The following is an 18,595-nucleotide window of genomic DNA, read 5'->3' on the forward strand; positions in this document are numbered from 1 at the left end:
ATGTATCACGTGTTTGGACCAAATTTGGCGTAGGAAGCAAATATCCTCAGGAGGATTCAGTCCAATCAGAACATGATTCTCTATTAAATGTCAGTAAAAGACATTTACTGATGGACGAGGATTTAGATATTCGTAAGTAACACCTTAATTTCTCAGATTTTTATTTAGATTTTATTTATAGTTGTCGAGTATGGATACTGCACTTTGTTCATTTCGGCATTCCCGATGGCGACAATGTGCTCCTTAGAGCATTTAAGAATCGATGCTTATAAAATAATGATTTTCTATAGGTGTCCTAATTGCAGGAAGATAACAAAACTGCTCTGTTGGTTTAAAATTTTGAAATTTCTCATTTATTTGGGCATCAACACTAATGCAACGTACAAACACCATATTATGGTCAAGGATATTTTGAAGTATTTTGTTATTATTAAGATATTTTATGGAAAAGTGGGTGATCCAACTCTGAGGGGAATTGTGGGCTATGGACTAAATAGTAAATTCATTTAACAATTAAACAAGCATAAAAATTGTTTTTCAGAATTTAAACACAAGTATGGTGTATTCATTTGAAAATTATGTATGTATACACAAGTGTGTTCAAACATGACATTGGGCATTGTTGTAGCATTACGTTATTATTAATATAATGTGTTGTTTGTTTTTCTTGTTTCTTTCTGTTCATAACCCTCTTTATTTCTATTAATAATAAGAAACGTTTCATCTTTTAAGGAAGCGGCACGGCCAATCATTTTTGATCGCACTGCGTGTGCAAAAGTTAATCCTATGCCGAAATAAAAAGGAACAGAATAAATTCCAATTAGAAATCAGGTCCAAACACTAGATAACTATCGGCACGTGTTTGTGAAACATTAATTTATACTACCAGTAGTGTGTTTAAAGAAGAACTGCAGGAATAAAATGATAAATAGCAATTATAACACACATATTAACTCGCATTGCTTGTGTGGGAATATTGAATATTAAATGATATTGTCGTGAACAACAGAGTGCACCCGCAGAGAAAATGATTTAGAGTAAGTATTATTAGCGCGGGGATAGTGCCTCCACGGTTTGGTGAATTCATGCACCGTTGGCCCCATTTAAAACGAGTCGAAATATGCGAGCTGGTATAAAACTGTGCGAAAACAGCTTGACTTCGTTAATTAAATCCCGAAATTAATTAGATTCGCAGTTTTCAACTATTCAAGCCGTAAAGCGAGCTAATATTCGTAACGTATGCATGCTGCCTCTAACACAACTAAAACAAATTTCTTGTCACCTCCGCGATCTACGGAAAACAAATAGATTGCGGGGAACTTCCAAATTTATGCTTACTTACAATTAGTCTTATATGGTTTCCCCCAAGTTCAAAATTCGTACATAATTAATTCAATGAACAGATAAGTAGCTTGGTTTATTAAATTGTATTAATGAATTATTCAAAAATGAACCAGCAAACTAAATACTGCGTATGTTTTTAAATTTTAACCTCGCGTTTAGTTCCTACTAGTTTATAATGTAGAGGAATTTAGAAAAATAATAAAAGAGGCACTTTGGTGACACTTAATTAAGGGATTTAGCTATTTTTAGTTATTATAGTTGGCAATACAGATGCACATAACCCTTGTATTATAATCGAACTTTGACAATATGACAACATCAACACTGGCGAGTTATCACACATTGCAGCAGAGAAATATCCCCGTTTTCAAAAAGAAAACCCTTACTTTAGCAGGTGGAGAATCTATCGATTATGTCTTGGTGTATAGAAAATCCAAGCTGCGAAATAATCGCAGGGTACAACAGTTGCAGTACTTTGTTAGAAACCTACAAAGGCTAGGTATGATTGCAGAAGGCAAAAAAATGAGTGTGAGTACCAAATAATTAGGAAAGTACAAATTAATTATTGTCAATTTTTAGATCGAGCCTGATGTACGATTTGTTTTGTTGCACGCAAGCGATAAAATGCTTTTAGAATATGCCACTGCCTTTAAAATAGATTTAACAATGAATAGTACCCTGTACAATTACAGAAGTTTGCTATTTCCGTTTGCGAAAAATGAGCTAATAGATCCGGGATACTTTAATCCCATCATACAGAGATCTAAGTTAGTTAAGGTAAAAATAAATGCGACCCACATCTAATGTTGCTGTGCCTTAGGACATTTTTGGGTGAGAGACCTACAACACTGACACGTTCGGAAAAAATATGTTTTATATCCGAAATACTCAGTAGAAACAGATTTGGGAGTAAACCGGAAGAATACGGAATTAATACGTTAAAATCTGAAGGCATACTTGTTGCGGAATATCCAATGCATGAGGGTCCGTATCAATGGACTGATCATGGATTATTAAACGACAGACAAGTACCACATTCAATATAGTTAAATATGTTTTGTATGTGTATTATTTTAGTTATTGTATGAGTTTTGGGTGCGACCCAAACGATGGTACAAGGAACAACCGAACAATATAATTGAGACGTATTTGGGTACGGAGTATGCTTTTTATTATCGTTGGTTGGGACTTTATACCACGATGCTAGTGATACCCGCTCTTGGAAGTATAATTGTAATTATATTTGGTTTAAGTACGTTAAACCAAGACGAAGCTAGGTTAGTCAATAAATAGAAACACAAATTGCTAAAACTGTGCCATTATTCATTTTACGTTTTAGCAAAGAAATATGTGAAAGTACTCACTTGATGTGTCCAAAATGTGCTTCGTGCAAGTACGAATGGGTAAACAGTACTTGTAGTATTTATAGATCAAGTTATATTATAAATAACAGTGCAACAACCGCTTTTGCTATATGTATATCAATGTGGTGTAAGTAGATTAAAAGTAGATTAATAACATTTGTTTAATCTAAATTGTTTCAGCGACAATTGTGGTTGCTTTGTGGTATAGAATAGAAGTAACAAGTCAGATGAAGTGGAATGTAAAATTTTTAGAAACTGATCTGACAATGCGGTATGAATAATTAAACTTTGAGATTAATTATATGTACATATTTATGCATTTTAGAATGGAGTATAAACAATATTCCTACTATAGAGTTATTAGTGATGATGGAGAACTAGAACCCTACATACCTTGGTATTATTGGATTATAAGAACATCAATTACATTCTGTATTATGCTTTTAATGGTGCTACATATACCGAAAATTGTTCATTATAATAATCATACTTTTCTTAGGCGGTAATCATAATTTTAATAAATGTCATTGCCAGAGATGTTGTTATAAAATGGATGAAAAATGCACTTCTTGCTGACGATGGTGTGCCTATATATCCGATGGATGCTGGTAAAAATAATTTAATAGCCTTATTCATGAGCGCAAACTCACAAGTTGTGGCAATGATCATTTGTCAACAAGTACATACATATACATTTAATAAATATTTTTTATATTCATCAATATTTCTAGGTATATTACAAAATAATTCTTAGTTTAATAAAATTGGAAAATCCTAGAACCGAACTTGAACTAGATAATTCGTATGTTTTTAAATGTTATATTTTGGATATTTTAAATCATTACACCTCTTTAATTTACAATGGTTTTCTTAAGGTAATATCAATTCAAACCACGAGCTTATATTTTAACAAACTTATGGATTAACTTTAGGGATTAACATATGATTATCCGAAAACAAAGGAGTACGAAGAAAGTGTGTTTCATGAAATGTGTTTCTGTACAACTAATTGTACTATGGAAATGGTAATTTTACAGTTTACAATTTGGCTAGTCAGAACTTTTTTTAGAATTTTCACTAAATTCATTATACCGTAATTATAATCGTATTTAACTTTTATTTAACATTCTAACTGCATTTATTTAAGGTCAATCAATGTTACACGTGCTTGGAACAAATATGGCGTAGGAAGCAAATATCCTCAGGAGGATTTAGACCAATGGGAACATGATTTTCTATTAAACGCCACTGACAGACATTTACTGATGGACGAGTATTTAGATACTCGTAAGTAACTCCTTAAATTCTCAAATTTTTATTTAGTTTTTATTTATAGTTGTCGAGTATGGATACTGCACTTTCTTCATTTCGGCGTTCCCAATGGCGCCAATGTGCGCCTTCGTAACGAACATAGTGCATTTAAGGATCGACGCTTATAAAACAATGATTCTGTATAGACGACCTAATTGCAGAAAGATAGCAAAACTGCCCTGTTGGTCTAAAATTTTGAAATTCCACACTTATTTGGGCATCACCACTAATGTAACGTACAAACACCATACTATGGTCAACGATTATATGAAGCATTTTATTTTAGGCAGCTATGATCGCTTTTAACACAGACTTCGTTATTAAGATATTTTATGGAAGAGTGGTCGATCCATCTCTGAGGGGAATTGTGGGCTATGGACTGACTAGTAAATAAATTTAATAATTGAACAGTAAGTTAACGTTAAAATTGTTTTTTAGAATTTAACACAAGTATGGTGTATTCTTCTGAAAATTATGTAGTAAATGAAACGATTTGCTATTTTCCTGGAATGAATTACGATTATACCAATGTGAGGACACCTTCTAATTATTGGGTGCTTTTCTCAAAATTCTTAGCTGTTATTTTAATTCAGGTAATATTATTGTACTACAAGGAAATTAATGATGGTTAAATAATTTTATTGCAGCATTTTGTGTACATTATACAAGCGTTCCTCACATACATAATTCCAGACATACCTTATGCGGTAAAGGTTGAGATAGCAAATCAACAGAAAAAGAAGCGTGAACAAAACATGAAAGCTGTTGAGCAACAAAGGATTTCTGAGAGAAATAAGGATCCAGATCACGATCGATTTGAATTAATCACATAAACTGGTTAAGTTTTTTGTTTCAAATACATTAACCTTAAAGAAGTTACATTGTTGTTTCAATCAAAACTCAAGTCTTCAGAACAGAATTTATATATTTTTCTCCCACTGACCCAATATCGAGCTATGAAAATAGCTAGAGTGTACGAAATTAAGAAGATAGGTGGCCCACCACTGAGTTTTTATTTGATATCTGGTCGAACTAATTCAAGTGAATACAAATTTCTTGAAAAACGATACTAAACAAATTTTGGGGAATTAGTAAAACCTAGATTAAATTTATATATATATTAATTTAATATTATTTTGTATTTATTGTATTAAATTTTTGTTTTACATTTAATAAGGTGCATTTTTTTTAAATAATAAGTGAGAGATATAATAATAATGAATGACAGTTTATAATTGTGCTACTATTGGAAATAGTTGGTTATGATAGTTGCAAAATGTCACCTGTTAGAACTGACGAAGTAATCATTCCTTCGAAGAAAAAGAAACATAAGCAAGGATTATATTTTAAAGATGGCAAATCATATGTTAATTATGTTATGATATATATAAAATCCAGTGTGATTAATACATGTAGAATTGAACAACTGGAAACATTTATTCACAATTTACAAAAAATGGGCTTTAGATATGAGCAGCATCCATTTGCGGTTAACATTTACAAAATATAATAATATGTTGTTTCTATTTCCCTTTGTATTTTAGCATAATAAAGACAAAAGGTATATATTACTGCATGCATCAGATGATGTTTTGCTAGAATTTGCTAAAATAAATGGAATAGGTTTGGTAAAGGACAGTGTAATGTATAGATTTAAAAATCAGATTGAAAGAATTAATCCAACGTTTCTGACTGAACCCGATATATACAAGGATTTGTTCAAAAGGGCGAAGTAAGTGGTTTTTATTAATAACTAAATATATTTTATAATTATTGTTATTTGTATTTACTTTAATACGGTAAAAGTTAAAATTAAGTACAGTAAATTATTTAACGAGGTAAAAAAATCAGTTTCCGTGGTAACAACTTTGTCATTATTTGACATGGTTAAAATAAAATTAAAAATAAAGATATGAGTATTAAACCCAATTATGTAATTGCTTATACAAAGGTGACTGCATCATCTGAGGATAAAGTCACACACTTAGAAACTTTTGTTCAAAATTTACAAAATCTTGGATTTGAAATGGAGGAATATGAACATTCTGTAAGTGTTAGGTTTCTTTTTTTTAAAAAAAGAAAAGCCTAATTTTAATCTTTTAGTTATCCTCTGAAATTCGATTCATTTTATTGCAAATAGATGACTCAGATCTACTAACTTTTGCAGAATTATATAAAATAGGTTTGGTAATGAATAGTGTGTTGTATAAGTTTAGAGACCATTCCCATTTCCTTCGACAATCTTTCCTTACCGAGCCTGACATGTATGATGATTTATTTCTTAGAGCAGAGTAAGTGTAAAGAGTTGAAGAGTGAAAGTTTTTTACTTTAAAAAAATCATTTTACGTTAACTGTAGAATATTATTTTAGGGAGACATTTAAAGGAGAAAAACCGGTAGGTTTAACATCATCTGAAAGAATATTCTTGGTATGGGAGATATTCAAACGAAACCGCTATGGAAGATTTGGGCAAATGTGGGGAATAGAAAATTTGCTAAAAGAGAAAGCTATAACCGCTGTCTATCCGCTGCATGATGGAAAGTATGAATGGACAGAGGAAGGGCAATTAAACGATAGACAGGTTTAAAAAACGTCAGTTCCATTGGCGATTGTAATTATTTAGAAAACCTTCATTTTAGTTGCTTTACGAATTTTGGGCAAGACCAAAAAGATTCAGTAATGACTTACCAATGAATGTAATAGAAAAATACCTCGGAACGGAGTACGCTTTTTATTATAGATGGCTGGGACTCTACACATTGATGCTTATCATTCCAAGTTTTTGTAGTATAATTGTTATTGTATACGGAGTGGCCACTTTAGGCTCACAAGAAAATACCAAAAGGTGCCGTTACAGATAAATTTGTGATCATGTATGTTATCAACAAAATATTACAGCCATGAGATTTGCTCAAGTACTGAATTACTGTGTCCGAGATGTGTAAGATGTAAGTTCTATTACATAAAAGAAGACTGCACCGTATCAAATGTCACTTACGTATTGAATAATACGGCTACCGCCGTTTTTGCTGTGATAATTTCGCTGTGGTGTAAGTTTTTTTAGCATATAATAATATGAACCCAATACTTGCATTTTTAGCCACTATCGTTACAGAAATGTGGAAAAGACAAGAAGTCACCAACCAAATGAAATGGAACGTAGGCCAGTGCAACTCTGATGTATACATAAGAGAAGAGTTTAGAAAAAGAGCACGTTATAAGGAAATTTCTGAAGATACTTACGACACCATTATTCCATGTTCCTATAAGTGTTTAAGGGGTACAATAATAATAACTTTAATGATAGGAATGGTAATGAATTAAATCCAGAAAACTATATACTAAAGAAAGTTAATTTTAGTCATTAGCTATATTTGCAACAACTATGTTATGTAGAACACTTCGAATGGTGACCAGTATACTTGCCATGGATAAATCCACAGCATATGAAGTAAATAGAATGTGGAGATATATGCCCCAATTCGCTAATAACGTTATAGTAGTCTTGTGTCAGATTATATTTCAAAAAGTATACATCTACTGTACAATTTTATCGAAGTATTAACGTATATTTGTAGATTTATTATAAGATGGCTTTACAACTAACGTACTTCGAAAATCCAAGAACCGAAATTGATTTTGATGAATCGTACCTTCTGAAATGCTACTTCTTGGACTTTTTAAATTACTTTTTTGCTTTGTTGTACCTCGGATTCATAAAGGTGAGTTTAATTTTGTCAAATAATAAGTTAAAAATTACCTGTGAATCTAGGGACGTCCTTACTCACATCCGGGGCACCCGGTACACACCTTAGCTATGGACGTGATACAAGAAACATGCTTACACGACGGGTGCACTCCGGATATGGCCGTGATGCACTTTACCATCTGGTTCACTCGGAGTTTTATCAGAATAATCGAGTACAATTTGATACCCTACCTTAAGGTCAAAATGAAGAAGAAAGTCTTCAAGGCAAGCAACGACGGTGAACAATGGGAGCAGGACTATTTACTAGAAGAGGCTCCCCAATTTATGGTAGCTCACAGTGTATTAGACAGTGGTTAGTAAACGACACCTTCTTTTTTACAATGTTTTGCTTACCTAAGATGTTTTTAAGTTATGGAATACGGATTTGTCACCTTTTTTATATCCGCATTCCCCTTGGCGCCATTGTGTGCGTTTATTAAAAATATTATATACCTTCGATTAGATGCACACAAAACAATGGTTCTGTACAGAAGACCACATTCCAGAAAAGTATCTAAATTAATGTCGTTCTCGAAATTATTGCAAATCACTACATATTTTGGAATAATAACTAATGTAAGTCAAAAAATAACTATTTTTTCTGTAGCTTTAGTCAAATGTTTATTTTAAGGCAGCAATGATCTCCTTTAATAGTGATATTTTACCATTAGAATTATATAGAGGATATAAAAATAGAAATCTTAGTGGATTTAGTACTTTTACTATGTCTCGTAAGTATTAATTTTAATAATATTCAATAAATTTAATTAGACTAAATAATATTCAGGCTTTGAAACCGCCAAAGTATATACTTATTACGATTATACAAATAACGTGAGAGAAAAATTCTGCTATTATAATGGAATGAGAGAAGAACTGTATCCATTCAGTCTCACTTTGGATAGGTGGTGGTTACTAGCTGTAAGATTTGCAGCATTGCTCACTATACAAGTAAAATTTTTATTTTAATGTTATAATAAATCTAAATTTATAATTCTGTTTTAGCATTTTGTATTCTTAGTACAAGGAATATTGTCCTACATGATACCTGATGTTCCTTATTCAGTCAAGGAAGAAATTGCCCACCAACAAAAGAATAGGCGTGAACAAAGCATGAAAGACATTGAGAAAATTTTTATCAGCAAAAGAAGACAAGTCATTACCAAATCGGAACGTTTTGTTCTCATAAAGTAATAAAACATGATAGGAGTTATTTAATTATTATTTTATTGAAAGTAGTTCACTAAAATCACAAGCAATATTTAAATTCATAATAATAAATTCTCCAAATATCATTATACATGAAAGTTTGGTAAGAGTTTTACATGAGAGTGAATTTTAAATGCGTCTCTTAATGCATTACTTCTTTAATGACTCTTCCATTAAATTTAATGTCGCAAACTTTCCGTATGCTGTTAATTTAAATATTGTCGTATTATTTATTACGTTATGTATGTTTGCAGAAATCCAATTTTCAAATTAAAAATGAATATCAACGTCTACTTCTACAACTAAAAATAAATACAAAATAAAACAAAAACGTACCTAATCTTGATATAAACTCACCTCCATCGAACAGAGCACTGTCTGGAATATCTGAAAAAGACGATTTCATGTATTAAAACACTTTACCGACAAACAATTTAAACCGAAATGTGGGTCAGGTAAATTTGAACACGACAACGCACAATTTATTTATGCAATGCACAATGTTCACTAAGTGTACGAATATGAAACAAAAATCAATTTTTGCTGGTAGAAATCATTGTTCGTTAAAATTCAACGGTAAATAATACGCAATCAGGTGCACAATAACTTACCGATATATGATATTCCACAAAATCGGACCTCCGATATAATTCTGTATCGGTTTTTGTGTTGTGTATTTGTTATTTTTGTTGTTTTTCTGCCATAAACACATTATTCATAAATCATTCATTTACTGGTCGAGAATTCAAAAGTTGAGTACAAACAGGTCGATACGGGAACACGTCAAAAAAATATTAACACGCAATCTGCGAACTATATTATAAACCATGTTTCTCCGCTTTTATAAAGCCCGTCCATGAAATGCATTTTTCCTTGAATTCGTCAATTTAAATTTCAGCTCTAATAGAAGGATTGTAGCATGACAACGACAAATTTAATGAGAATCATTGGTGACGGTTTGACGAACAATCAATAGCTTAATTGAGGAGAAATTCTGAGTCAGCGTCAAGAAAAGAAAGTGGCTTTTACCATAAACAAAGAGTACTTACAAATAATTTTCGACTTTTCATCTTAAAATTGTGTGTAGCATCTAAAATATGAAATTAATGTTTTGCTCTTAAATCTTAAGATATTGTTTCCCTTGTAACAACTGCAATAAGTATACTATATGGATGATAATAAACCATTACAAAAATTATTACGAAGCAAAAGTGCATAAAAGATGACATTTACGTACAACAGTAAATTATAAAAGTGGCCGTAAAGCAACGCAATAAAGTGGGTGCAGCGGGGACTCCGGTGGCGAGATGGCTTCCATCGAGGTCCACGGCACCCCGGAGAGAAATGTGCATAGAAGCTGCCCGTGGTTCGGGGACTTGGAATTACGGCAAGTGGGTCAGGTCGGCGTTAAATAACGATTGAATCACAGTGCTAAAGTGGCCGGCCACGGCCAGGTGACGCTGCTTAATGGCAACGGTCATTTCCTAAGACCTATCTCGATTTCAATCCGTTACTGGACTACGGACCAACGTCCACCCGGACCATTTTTCACATCGACAAGTTTATACTTCCCGTTGTCAATTGCTTGTTGCGCCCTCCATACTAAGCGAGAGGATAAATGACTGGATTGGCGGCTTTCAAACTTCCACGTCGGACAATCCGGATAATCGACACGCCACATAATTTCCATCGCGACAATTAGGACTACATCATGTGTTTGTGTGGTCAATTTGGACACATCATATTCATCATTAATTTCCGTTATTATTTATTTATTTTCGAATGGTGAGTAAGAACCAAACACGCAGATCTTTATTTAAAATCCAAAAGTGTGATGCATATTCATTTTCATTATCTAATGAGATTAAAAATAGAGTAAGCAACTACTGATATCTATAATAAAATATTTTGCCCCTGCATTGATTTTTCGCCAGCAGAATTTACTTTCCCTGTACAAATATCGTTCCAGCCTTTATGATGTTAATTCCGTCTTTATTTTATGCCCCACTATCGCCAGTGTCTATCTTTGCTATCCTAGCTGTATCATATCGAGGCGGAATCTAAATGAAAACGTTCCAGGTCAGTATGATCTACGGACAATATAAACTGATATTAACTGGGGCACATAGCTAATACATTATTAACATGCTTACGGAAACTGTGTATTGTCAACATGGGACTAAATGGCCATATATCGGTTCCTGTCATCGGTTTGAGTTTCACTCGACGTGAAGAGCAATATTTCCATTTTCCTTTGGCCAGGTAATTGTGTGCTCTAGCGCAGACATATTGCGACAATGGAATCGAAGCCGTAAATAAAAGCACAATATAATGCAGTGCACCGGTTAATATTGTGTCTTTGGAATTTTCCTCGGTTTTTACACTTTTACCTTTCTGTGTCACAAATATTTTATATAAACGTAAAATAAAATTAAAAAGCACGACTTTGAATGCTGGAATTTTTATGGAATTTCTATGTAAATAATAATTTCAAACAGTCTATCCACTTATGCATTGTATTCATATTTAAATTATTTAGAATAAACAACATTTGATTGGTTACGATTAAACTTGATGTAAATAAAAACTGGATTCATTATTTTTATCTCGTTTTTAAGGTCAAACTAGTTAAAGAGCGATATATTTTAATCTAAGAACTTTTAACCTATCTAAGTAAGTTGGAAGAAATGTTTAAGGAAAGACAAATTACCGCTTTAATTACAAAAGTTTTTAAGCTATTGAGTTTTACAAGAATTTTTTTTTGTCTTTTACAAAGATTTGAATTTTAGCCAATTAAAACATTTATGTAATTTACAAATCATATAAAATTCAAGATATAAAAGTAAATGAATAGACATGTTTTGCTGAGGCGAATAAAAAAGGTTAACCAAGTCGCAATTTAGATGATTCATCTTAGGTAAAGTTCAGCAATTTTAGGTCCCGAAGCCGTCAGAATCAATTTGCATCTCGTTATTCTCGTTGCCTGCATAACCAGCCACTCTGATTTCCCAAACTCGGTCCCAACATACAAAACGGGCCCCAATTACAATAAAAATCCCGTTTCCAAAGTATCAAACACATTCATAAGTAAGATGTTGGATTTCACATAGTCTTTAACAACTTCAGTTCCTACAAGTGATTTTCAACAACCTGTTATTACATTATAAAACTGGTTAACAACCACAAATAATTATTACTATTTTTAATAATTATAAGATTTTAACAAATATTTTGCAGCTGTTTTTTATCACTAAAGAAAAAAAAGTCAAATGATAAAGAAGTGACTGAATTAGGAGCGTTCCAATCTCCGGTTTCGATTTATTATCGTCATAATTAAAATTGTTTTCGCAGAGAAAACCCACAGAAGGAATCGAAACCTGGTCTTTGTAAGAAAAATTTCTTGAGAGGGACCAGACAAGTAAATTAATATCACTGTCTCTGAAACGTGATAAGGTCTTCATTCCACGTCGACCACGTTTCGTTTATTCCGACGCGTTGCCACGTCTCGATGAGACCAATTCCACTGTTTTAAAAACTACTTCAACAATAAGGATGCGAAATCTTTTTCTTTCAAATCGGAAAATGAAAGAAGTGATCTGGCGTCCAACGTGGTAACATATGAGATGACACGTTTTTATACTTTTTTTTTTTAAATGAATCCGCGAAAAGTTTGTCGGAGTAACCGAGTTTAAAAAGAAGGGCCAATATTTGCGAAGAGCCGGCGGAAAATTTCAGCATTCACGCCGGCCTATTCTCGCCTTTATCCCACACATTCCCGCTTTAACGACTAACTAGGATCAAGGAATGTTGTGATATAATTTTGTGTAAAATTTCAGTATGTGTATCACGCAGAAGGGGACACGCAGAGTCCGTGATAGTGTTTTGCATAATGACATACCGGCCCTCGAAAATCCGCCAAATTTGCAAAACGTTTATTCAAATGACCTGGTAAACCCTCCAGTGAATATATCCTACTTAAACGATACTTGGAAAATAAAATTAAACTTAAATTCCTGTATAATGATGCAAAGTGACATCGCACGTGACATGAAAATTAAAACACAAACTGGATTTTTATATTTTGCCGAGTTAATTCACGGAAAATTAAAGTCCCCGACTGAGAAAGCTTTCTTTTACTATAAAATTAAATTAGCCTCGCCCGCTTTGTAATACATCCTCCGCGTACTTGCTTGCTCTAACAACTACATCCAAAACATCTTCAGTTTCCAAATTTTCAACTGTGATTTCATCCTCTCTATATTATATTGATTTATGATATGTATAATTTTTAAATATTTTGCTCCTAGTTACTTAATTAATTATTAAATGGACGTACACCGACGTAATTTAATAAAAATATTATGGTTTCAACGTAGTTTAGCAATGGGATTCATTTAAAATGCATGTATGTGTTGTGCAGTCCAACATAGTGAATTTATACACGAGAATAAAATAATTCCAAATGAAACGAAAGAAAACCGAAGAGAATAGAACCGTTGTTCTGGAAAATTTTAGAAAAATTGGTTTAAAATGCAAATGTAAACGAAATATTCAACAAGGGACATCCTTCTGTTGGATTCGTTTTAAAAACTTCACGCTGGGTCTCAACATTGTGTAAAAGTATGAAAATTAGTTGTTTTGTTTAGAAGCTACTTTTTATTATTCGTGTGAATCATATTCTACCTTTACTACCTGTTATGACAATTTCCACAGGCAAATATGCCTGATATCTTTGCGGATGTCATCAAAATGGTGGATGCGCCAGTATAATATCATCTTCATTGTGTGTTGTACAATATTATTTGAATAAACTACATATTTTTAAATATTTTCAGATAATTTAATTGAACAATTGTTTTTAATGTTTATTAGCAATATTTAATAATAATTATTATTATTTTTAATCACTTATATCAATATTTCATGAGTTTCAGAAATATACATATACTGTTAGTGTTATAATTTAAAATAATTTACGTTACTTCAGCAATAAATTAATTAATAGCTTTTAAAGCACATTACTTATGAAGTAATCATGAATTTGGAACTGTCAACATCGGCATCGAAAATGAAAACGATAAATTAAATCGTGTATCAATTAAGAAATTGACAAAATGAGTAGAATTCTCAAGTGAAAGGTATCAAACGTTGTTTTCCAACGACACTCAAATAGATGTGAGACCAGGAAAAGCAATTATCGCCGTAAATTTATGCGACTCATTTTAAATCCGACCCGTCAAAACGAAATTGAATCCGATATTAAAATTTACGCTATCTATAATGAAATCTTGATTGAGGAAAGTATATCGTGAATATAATAAAAATCTGACGCTGTAAAAGCCAAAAGATATGAAAGCATGACTTTAGGTGTCCCATCGGATTCAACGAAATCCAGAAGGACCGTAGACGTCGGTCCTCGTCTATCGCATGCAAAACCGAGATCGATCCGGTCCGGTCATATTGGTCCGACGATTTAATTCCAGATCGCATCAAGCCCGGCATGTCATAACATTCGACCGGATCCTATTTCGCCCCTAAATTCGGATGCGACACCGGCTAACATCCGGTATATTCACATTTCCTTTATATGTCAGTGCAGCGGACCACTACTTGACCAATTATTGTTACGGATAACTCGAATTACTTTCTACTAATGAATTACGTGACGTCTGGCTATTAGCCTTCCACTGATTTATGGCTGCCTCGAAATTCATCTCTAATAGTGTTTTAACTTGGCAAGCCGCATTGACTCGGTTGCTTCATTCTGCACACACGATTAAGCAAAAACTTGCTTTGAATTGGTTTACATAAACACATAATTCATATCATGGCCAGAGTCCTTTTGAAGGACAAACAACACGTTATTCAACCAGTAAAACGTCATTTTTTATTTAATTATTGATTTATTTACACTCACATGTTTATAAAAATTAATACAGTTTTATGTAGTCTTTGTGTTAGTATTTTTTTCTTTCAGGAATGTTAATAATATATCAAGTTTACCAGATTTTTCGTATTTTTTATATTTATATTCAAATTCAAATTAATTTTCAAATATTGAAAAATATACAACGTGTCACAATATAGACTATAGTCTATATCACATAAAAACAATCAAAGTGTCTGCGGAACACGTAAATATTTTTAAATTATTACAATAAAACCAAAAAAACTAATGTGAAAATATAATAAATTAATAAAAACAAACGTTTTTACTAATTAAATAAAAAATATATTGAAAAATTATGTTAAAACCCCTTCAAAAATTAAAATAATATCATGAATTGAATATCCAAATATTTATTAACATATTATATTATTTATAATAATTATTCCATATTTATTTTTTAATTAAAAAGTAATATCCACATGGAGCTCTCGATTGTTTATGATTTGGCATACTCAATATCAGCCTATCGAGTAAGTTTTGACCATTCGAAAGTCTTCTTTTCATAACGTCCAATACTTTTTCTATTGGATTAATCTCTGGGGAGTTTGCTGGCCAAGGTAAAACATGATATTCTCTTTTAATTCTGATATCGAACTGCATTCAAAATGGTGGTTTCCATTAAGAGCTCGGATCTTCTGCCAGTATTAATTCCTCCTCAAAGTATCAATGAACCTTATCCAAAATTTACGAGCATTTTGTAACCGTGCTTGGTTTCCAGGTTTCGGACAGAGTTTCTGACGGTTTGAGGTGACACAATCGTAGATTCTAAGAAGTTTGTCACTTAGGTGTCTTTCCATAAAATAAGTATTTTTAAAAAAATTTGATGAATATTGAGTCAATAACACAAAATATTCTAAATTCGACGAGTGCCCAGAAACACGACAAATAGTAAAATAAATTTTTCTCCTGTACACATACATATATATATATATATATATATATATATATATATATATATATATATATATATATATAGGAGAAATGCACAATTATTACGGCGCAGCCACCATATTTTAAAAATCACCTATTTGTGTAGAATATTTTAGTTACATATTTATTATTGATAAAACATATTTTATTAAGCATTCCCTCTCATCTTCTGTAATAATTCTATTATTAAATATTGTTTGGACTTTTTTATCTAAAATTACTGGAAATTTTACTGAGGAACATGTTAAAACGCTGCACCATATTTACCTTCATACAAAAAACTATTATTGCACATAAAGTGAATTTTCAACTTCGAACATTTTAATGCAAAATTTCATTGACAGAATTGGATACTGTCGGCTTTAGGTGCAATAAAATTTTATGGGCAATGAAATATAGCGATACGTTTTGTTTATTGGGGCGTTACGATACGTTATTTATATTTCATATTATCGCCAGGCCCTAAAGGAAATTATCTCACGTATAAAATTTGCAAATTATCTCAATATAAATAAATACGAAAGGGGTCCTATAATCTGTCGGAACAATGGCAACATGTACTGTACTGTGTGTCGTGTACTCACGCACACGAATACCGAAAACGACGCGCCGAAACAATTGTTGTTTATTTTCCTATGAGCTTATTAAATTTTCCCAGTTAATTTATGCGCAGTTTGAAGAGCCAAATTGGAAATTAAAATCCTTGGCTGGAATATAAACATCGCTTATCGCCGCAGAATAATTTGTGCAACTGTGTTTTCGCCTAAATCAATTCACTTTGCAGTGCTTTCGGAATGCCGACTCATCACGAGAAAAAATTAAATTTAAGTGGTCATAATTGATGTTCTTTATCTGAATCTTTCATTTGCTTTAAACTCGACGGAGTATTAATACGAGATTGTTTTACATACAATTATTCTGGGTAATTTTAATTATTTACATCTCGATTTGTTTCTTCGAAGATAATTTGAAATTTAATTATATTTTTTTTTGTTAGAATAGTTCTTTGTCGGGATGTAGTCTGAAATGAACGGCAAGAAATTTTTTAAGCGACAGTGTGACAAGTTATTTAAAATGTACAGAGCGTCTCGAAATTAATTGAATTATCCAAAAGAACTGAGATTTGACAAATTTCAAAAAAGTATAATAAACTTTTTGGTTTATTCTTTTTACAAACTGTAAAGCATTTCTGATTTTTTATTTCAACTGAAAATAATAAGCTTGTTATTCAAATTTGAAAATGAATTTAAATCCGGACTTTTTTTTACCAATAATTTTTTGTAATGGTCCTATACCATGTTTAGAAACCCTAAACTATAACGTTTTCTTTACAGTGTTAGAAAGCTTTTGTAGTGTATCTAAATTCAAAACTTTTATTTGAGGACTACGAATGTATTGTTTACCGTCTATTTACCACATTATAAATCATTTTTCAGGATCATAGATTTTTAGCGATGTTAAATATTTAGACCTTCATGTTTCATGCTAGTTATTATGTCTCTGTTCTCTGTGTGTAATGTTACTTTTTTCCCACTGAAATTGAGTTATTCAATAAAATAATTAAATTATAGTAAGAATAAATTCTCACTTCTGAGGGTAGTGTTAAATAGTGCCACAAAACATAAATATAGAATATAGAAATATATTTTTTATTGAATGGACTGGACTAAATTGTGTGTTGTTTCTCTGGTCGCCACTGTATATATTAGAGAAATTGATTTTTTTCCTGCTTAGAGTTATATTTTTTTTAAATATCTACAGAAAATGTTTACCCTTTGGCAAAAAATGAAAATAAAATAAATACAGAAATGGTCAGATATATCAAAATAGCTGTTTTGAGTCAGTTATTCGAAAACTCGGAAATGACCACATTTTTTGAACAGTATATATTAAAATTATATTAAATTTGTACCATAATATTTTGAAATCACAATTCAAAATAATTTTCATTTGAAAATGCATCTGGCCAAATAATATTTTATTAATATGTAATATAGTAGTGAGTAAGAATAATAGACATATATAGAATGTTAAACATTATTAGTAAATAAAATAGAATGATAGTGCCCCGTATGATGTCAATGGCCGTTAATTTTGCACCAAAAGTTAACCGTGCCCGTGTCGCGGTTAACTGAATAAAATCAATCCATTTTCACATCATAAATAAATCTGCGAAACAGAAATATTAATTTGGATGCATTAGTGTGGACCTAATTAACTTTATTTAGCGTCATGAAATTATCGTGCATTATGAATGAACGCGGAGCGCATAAATAATAAATAAGTCGAATAGTGACTGGCTTGGTTCGAAATGAACGGCGGGGTCGCGTAAAATATGACGCAATTACCAAACAAAATCCGTAGTGACCAAGGCAACGAGTTACTGGGGCCGTTTTTAACTTGTAAATGGTGGAATTTACTCCCCGAAATGATGTACGAGCGGGGCCAAAATGAGCTCCACCTAATAAACTAATTTCGAGTGTATTAAATATTTGCAACTCGGCGTGCTCCTCCGCTGAATATCAAAGGGTTATTTAATAACACTTCTTCGTTTATAATTAAATTTTAATCAAATATTTACGGCGACTATTTAAATTAAAATGTATGAAAGTTATATGTGTTAATAATGGATTCGGTTAATTCACGACATAAGGAACTTCTGACCGTCGCGACGGTCTTGTAATTAATTATTTGTCTGGGGGACGAACCCTGATTTGCATACATATTGAAAAATCAGAT

The 18,595-nt window shown here is 31.9% G+C and overlaps 3 protein-coding genes across 4 annotated transcripts in view; 2 read left to right on the top strand and 1 right to left on the bottom strand.

The window, feature by feature from the left end:
• The window catches only part of LOC109594988 (synaptogenesis protein syg-2), a 237,618-nt gene that overhangs the window by 128,275 nt on the left and 90,748 nt on the right, over positions 1 to 18,595 (bottom strand). Inside the window, exon 3 of the mRNA XM_020010259.2 lies at positions 9,334 to 9,363. Coding sequence (XP_019865818.2) covers positions 9,334 to 9,363 — 30 coding nt within the window. The remainder of the gene's footprint in view (positions 1 to 9,333; positions 9,364 to 18,595) is intronic.
• Positions 1,555 to 4,898, top strand: LOC126266242 (anoctamin-3-like). The gene is made up of 15 exons (XM_049969840.1): positions 1,555 to 1,872; positions 1,924 to 2,111; positions 2,165 to 2,372; positions 2,422 to 2,621; positions 2,684 to 2,835; positions 2,889 to 2,979; positions 3,034 to 3,157; positions 3,208 to 3,387; positions 3,440 to 3,583; positions 3,641 to 3,801; positions 3,856 to 3,995; positions 4,045 to 4,250; positions 4,306 to 4,405; positions 4,458 to 4,612; positions 4,667 to 4,898. Exons 1-15 carry the CDS (start codon positions 1,654 to 1,656, stop codon positions 4,850 to 4,852), a joined length of 2,454 nt encoding a protein of 817 aa, XP_049825797.1. The 5' UTR covers positions 1,555 to 1,653; the 3' UTR covers positions 4,853 to 4,898.
• LOC109596073 (anoctamin-7-like) lies at positions 5,989 to 8,985 on the top strand. 2 transcript variants are annotated; one of them, XM_049969846.1, is made up of 13 exons: positions 5,989 to 6,066; positions 6,123 to 6,310; positions 6,390 to 6,600; positions 6,659 to 6,864; positions 6,918 to 7,069; positions 7,120 to 7,331; positions 7,381 to 7,548; positions 7,598 to 7,741; positions 7,792 to 8,080; positions 8,138 to 8,343; positions 8,399 to 8,498; positions 8,555 to 8,718; positions 8,773 to 8,985. In XM_049969846.1, exons 1-13 carry the CDS (start codon positions 6,046 to 6,048, stop codon positions 8,959 to 8,961), a joined length of 2,250 nt encoding a protein of 749 aa, XP_049825803.1. In that variant the 5' UTR covers positions 5,989 to 6,045; the 3' UTR covers positions 8,962 to 8,985. The 2 variants fall into 2 exon arrangements, 1 of the variants encoding a protein (XP_049825803.1); XR_002191348.2 differs by lacking the exon at positions 8,773 to 8,985 and having other exon boundaries at positions 8,403 to 8,498; positions 8,555 to 8,568.

The sequence above is a fragment of the Aethina tumida genome, chromosome 1 (assembly GCF_024364675.1).
Source record: "Aethina tumida isolate Nest 87 chromosome 1, icAetTumi1.1, whole genome shotgun sequence".
Taxonomy (NCBI): Eukaryota; Metazoa; Arthropoda; class Insecta; order Coleoptera; family Nitidulidae; genus Aethina; species Aethina tumida.

Bases quoted from the DNA above. Each gene is read 5' to 3' on its own strand.
- LOC109596073 (XM_049969846.1), top strand. From the start codon at position 6,046: ATGGAGGAATATGAACATTCT. The intron at 7,070-7,119 runs GTAAGTTTTTTT...TTGCATTTTTAG, and splicing joins TGTGATAATTTCGCTGTGGT to CCACTATCGTTACAGAAATG. The intron at 8,081-8,137 runs GTTAGTAAACGA...GATGTTTTTAAG, and splicing joins TCACAGTGTATTAGACAGTG to TTATGGAATACGGATTTGTC.
- LOC126266242 (XM_049969840.1), top strand. From the start codon at position 1,654: ATGACAACATCAACACTGGCGAGTTATCACACATTGCAGCAGAGAAAT. The intron at 2,622-2,683 runs GTTAGTCAATAA...TTTACGTTTTAG, and splicing joins TTAAACCAAGACGAAGCTAG to CAAAGAAATATGTGAAAGTA. The intron at 2,980-3,033 runs GTATGAATAATT...TATGCATTTTAG, and splicing joins GAAACTGATCTGACAATGCG to AATGGAGTATAAACAATATT.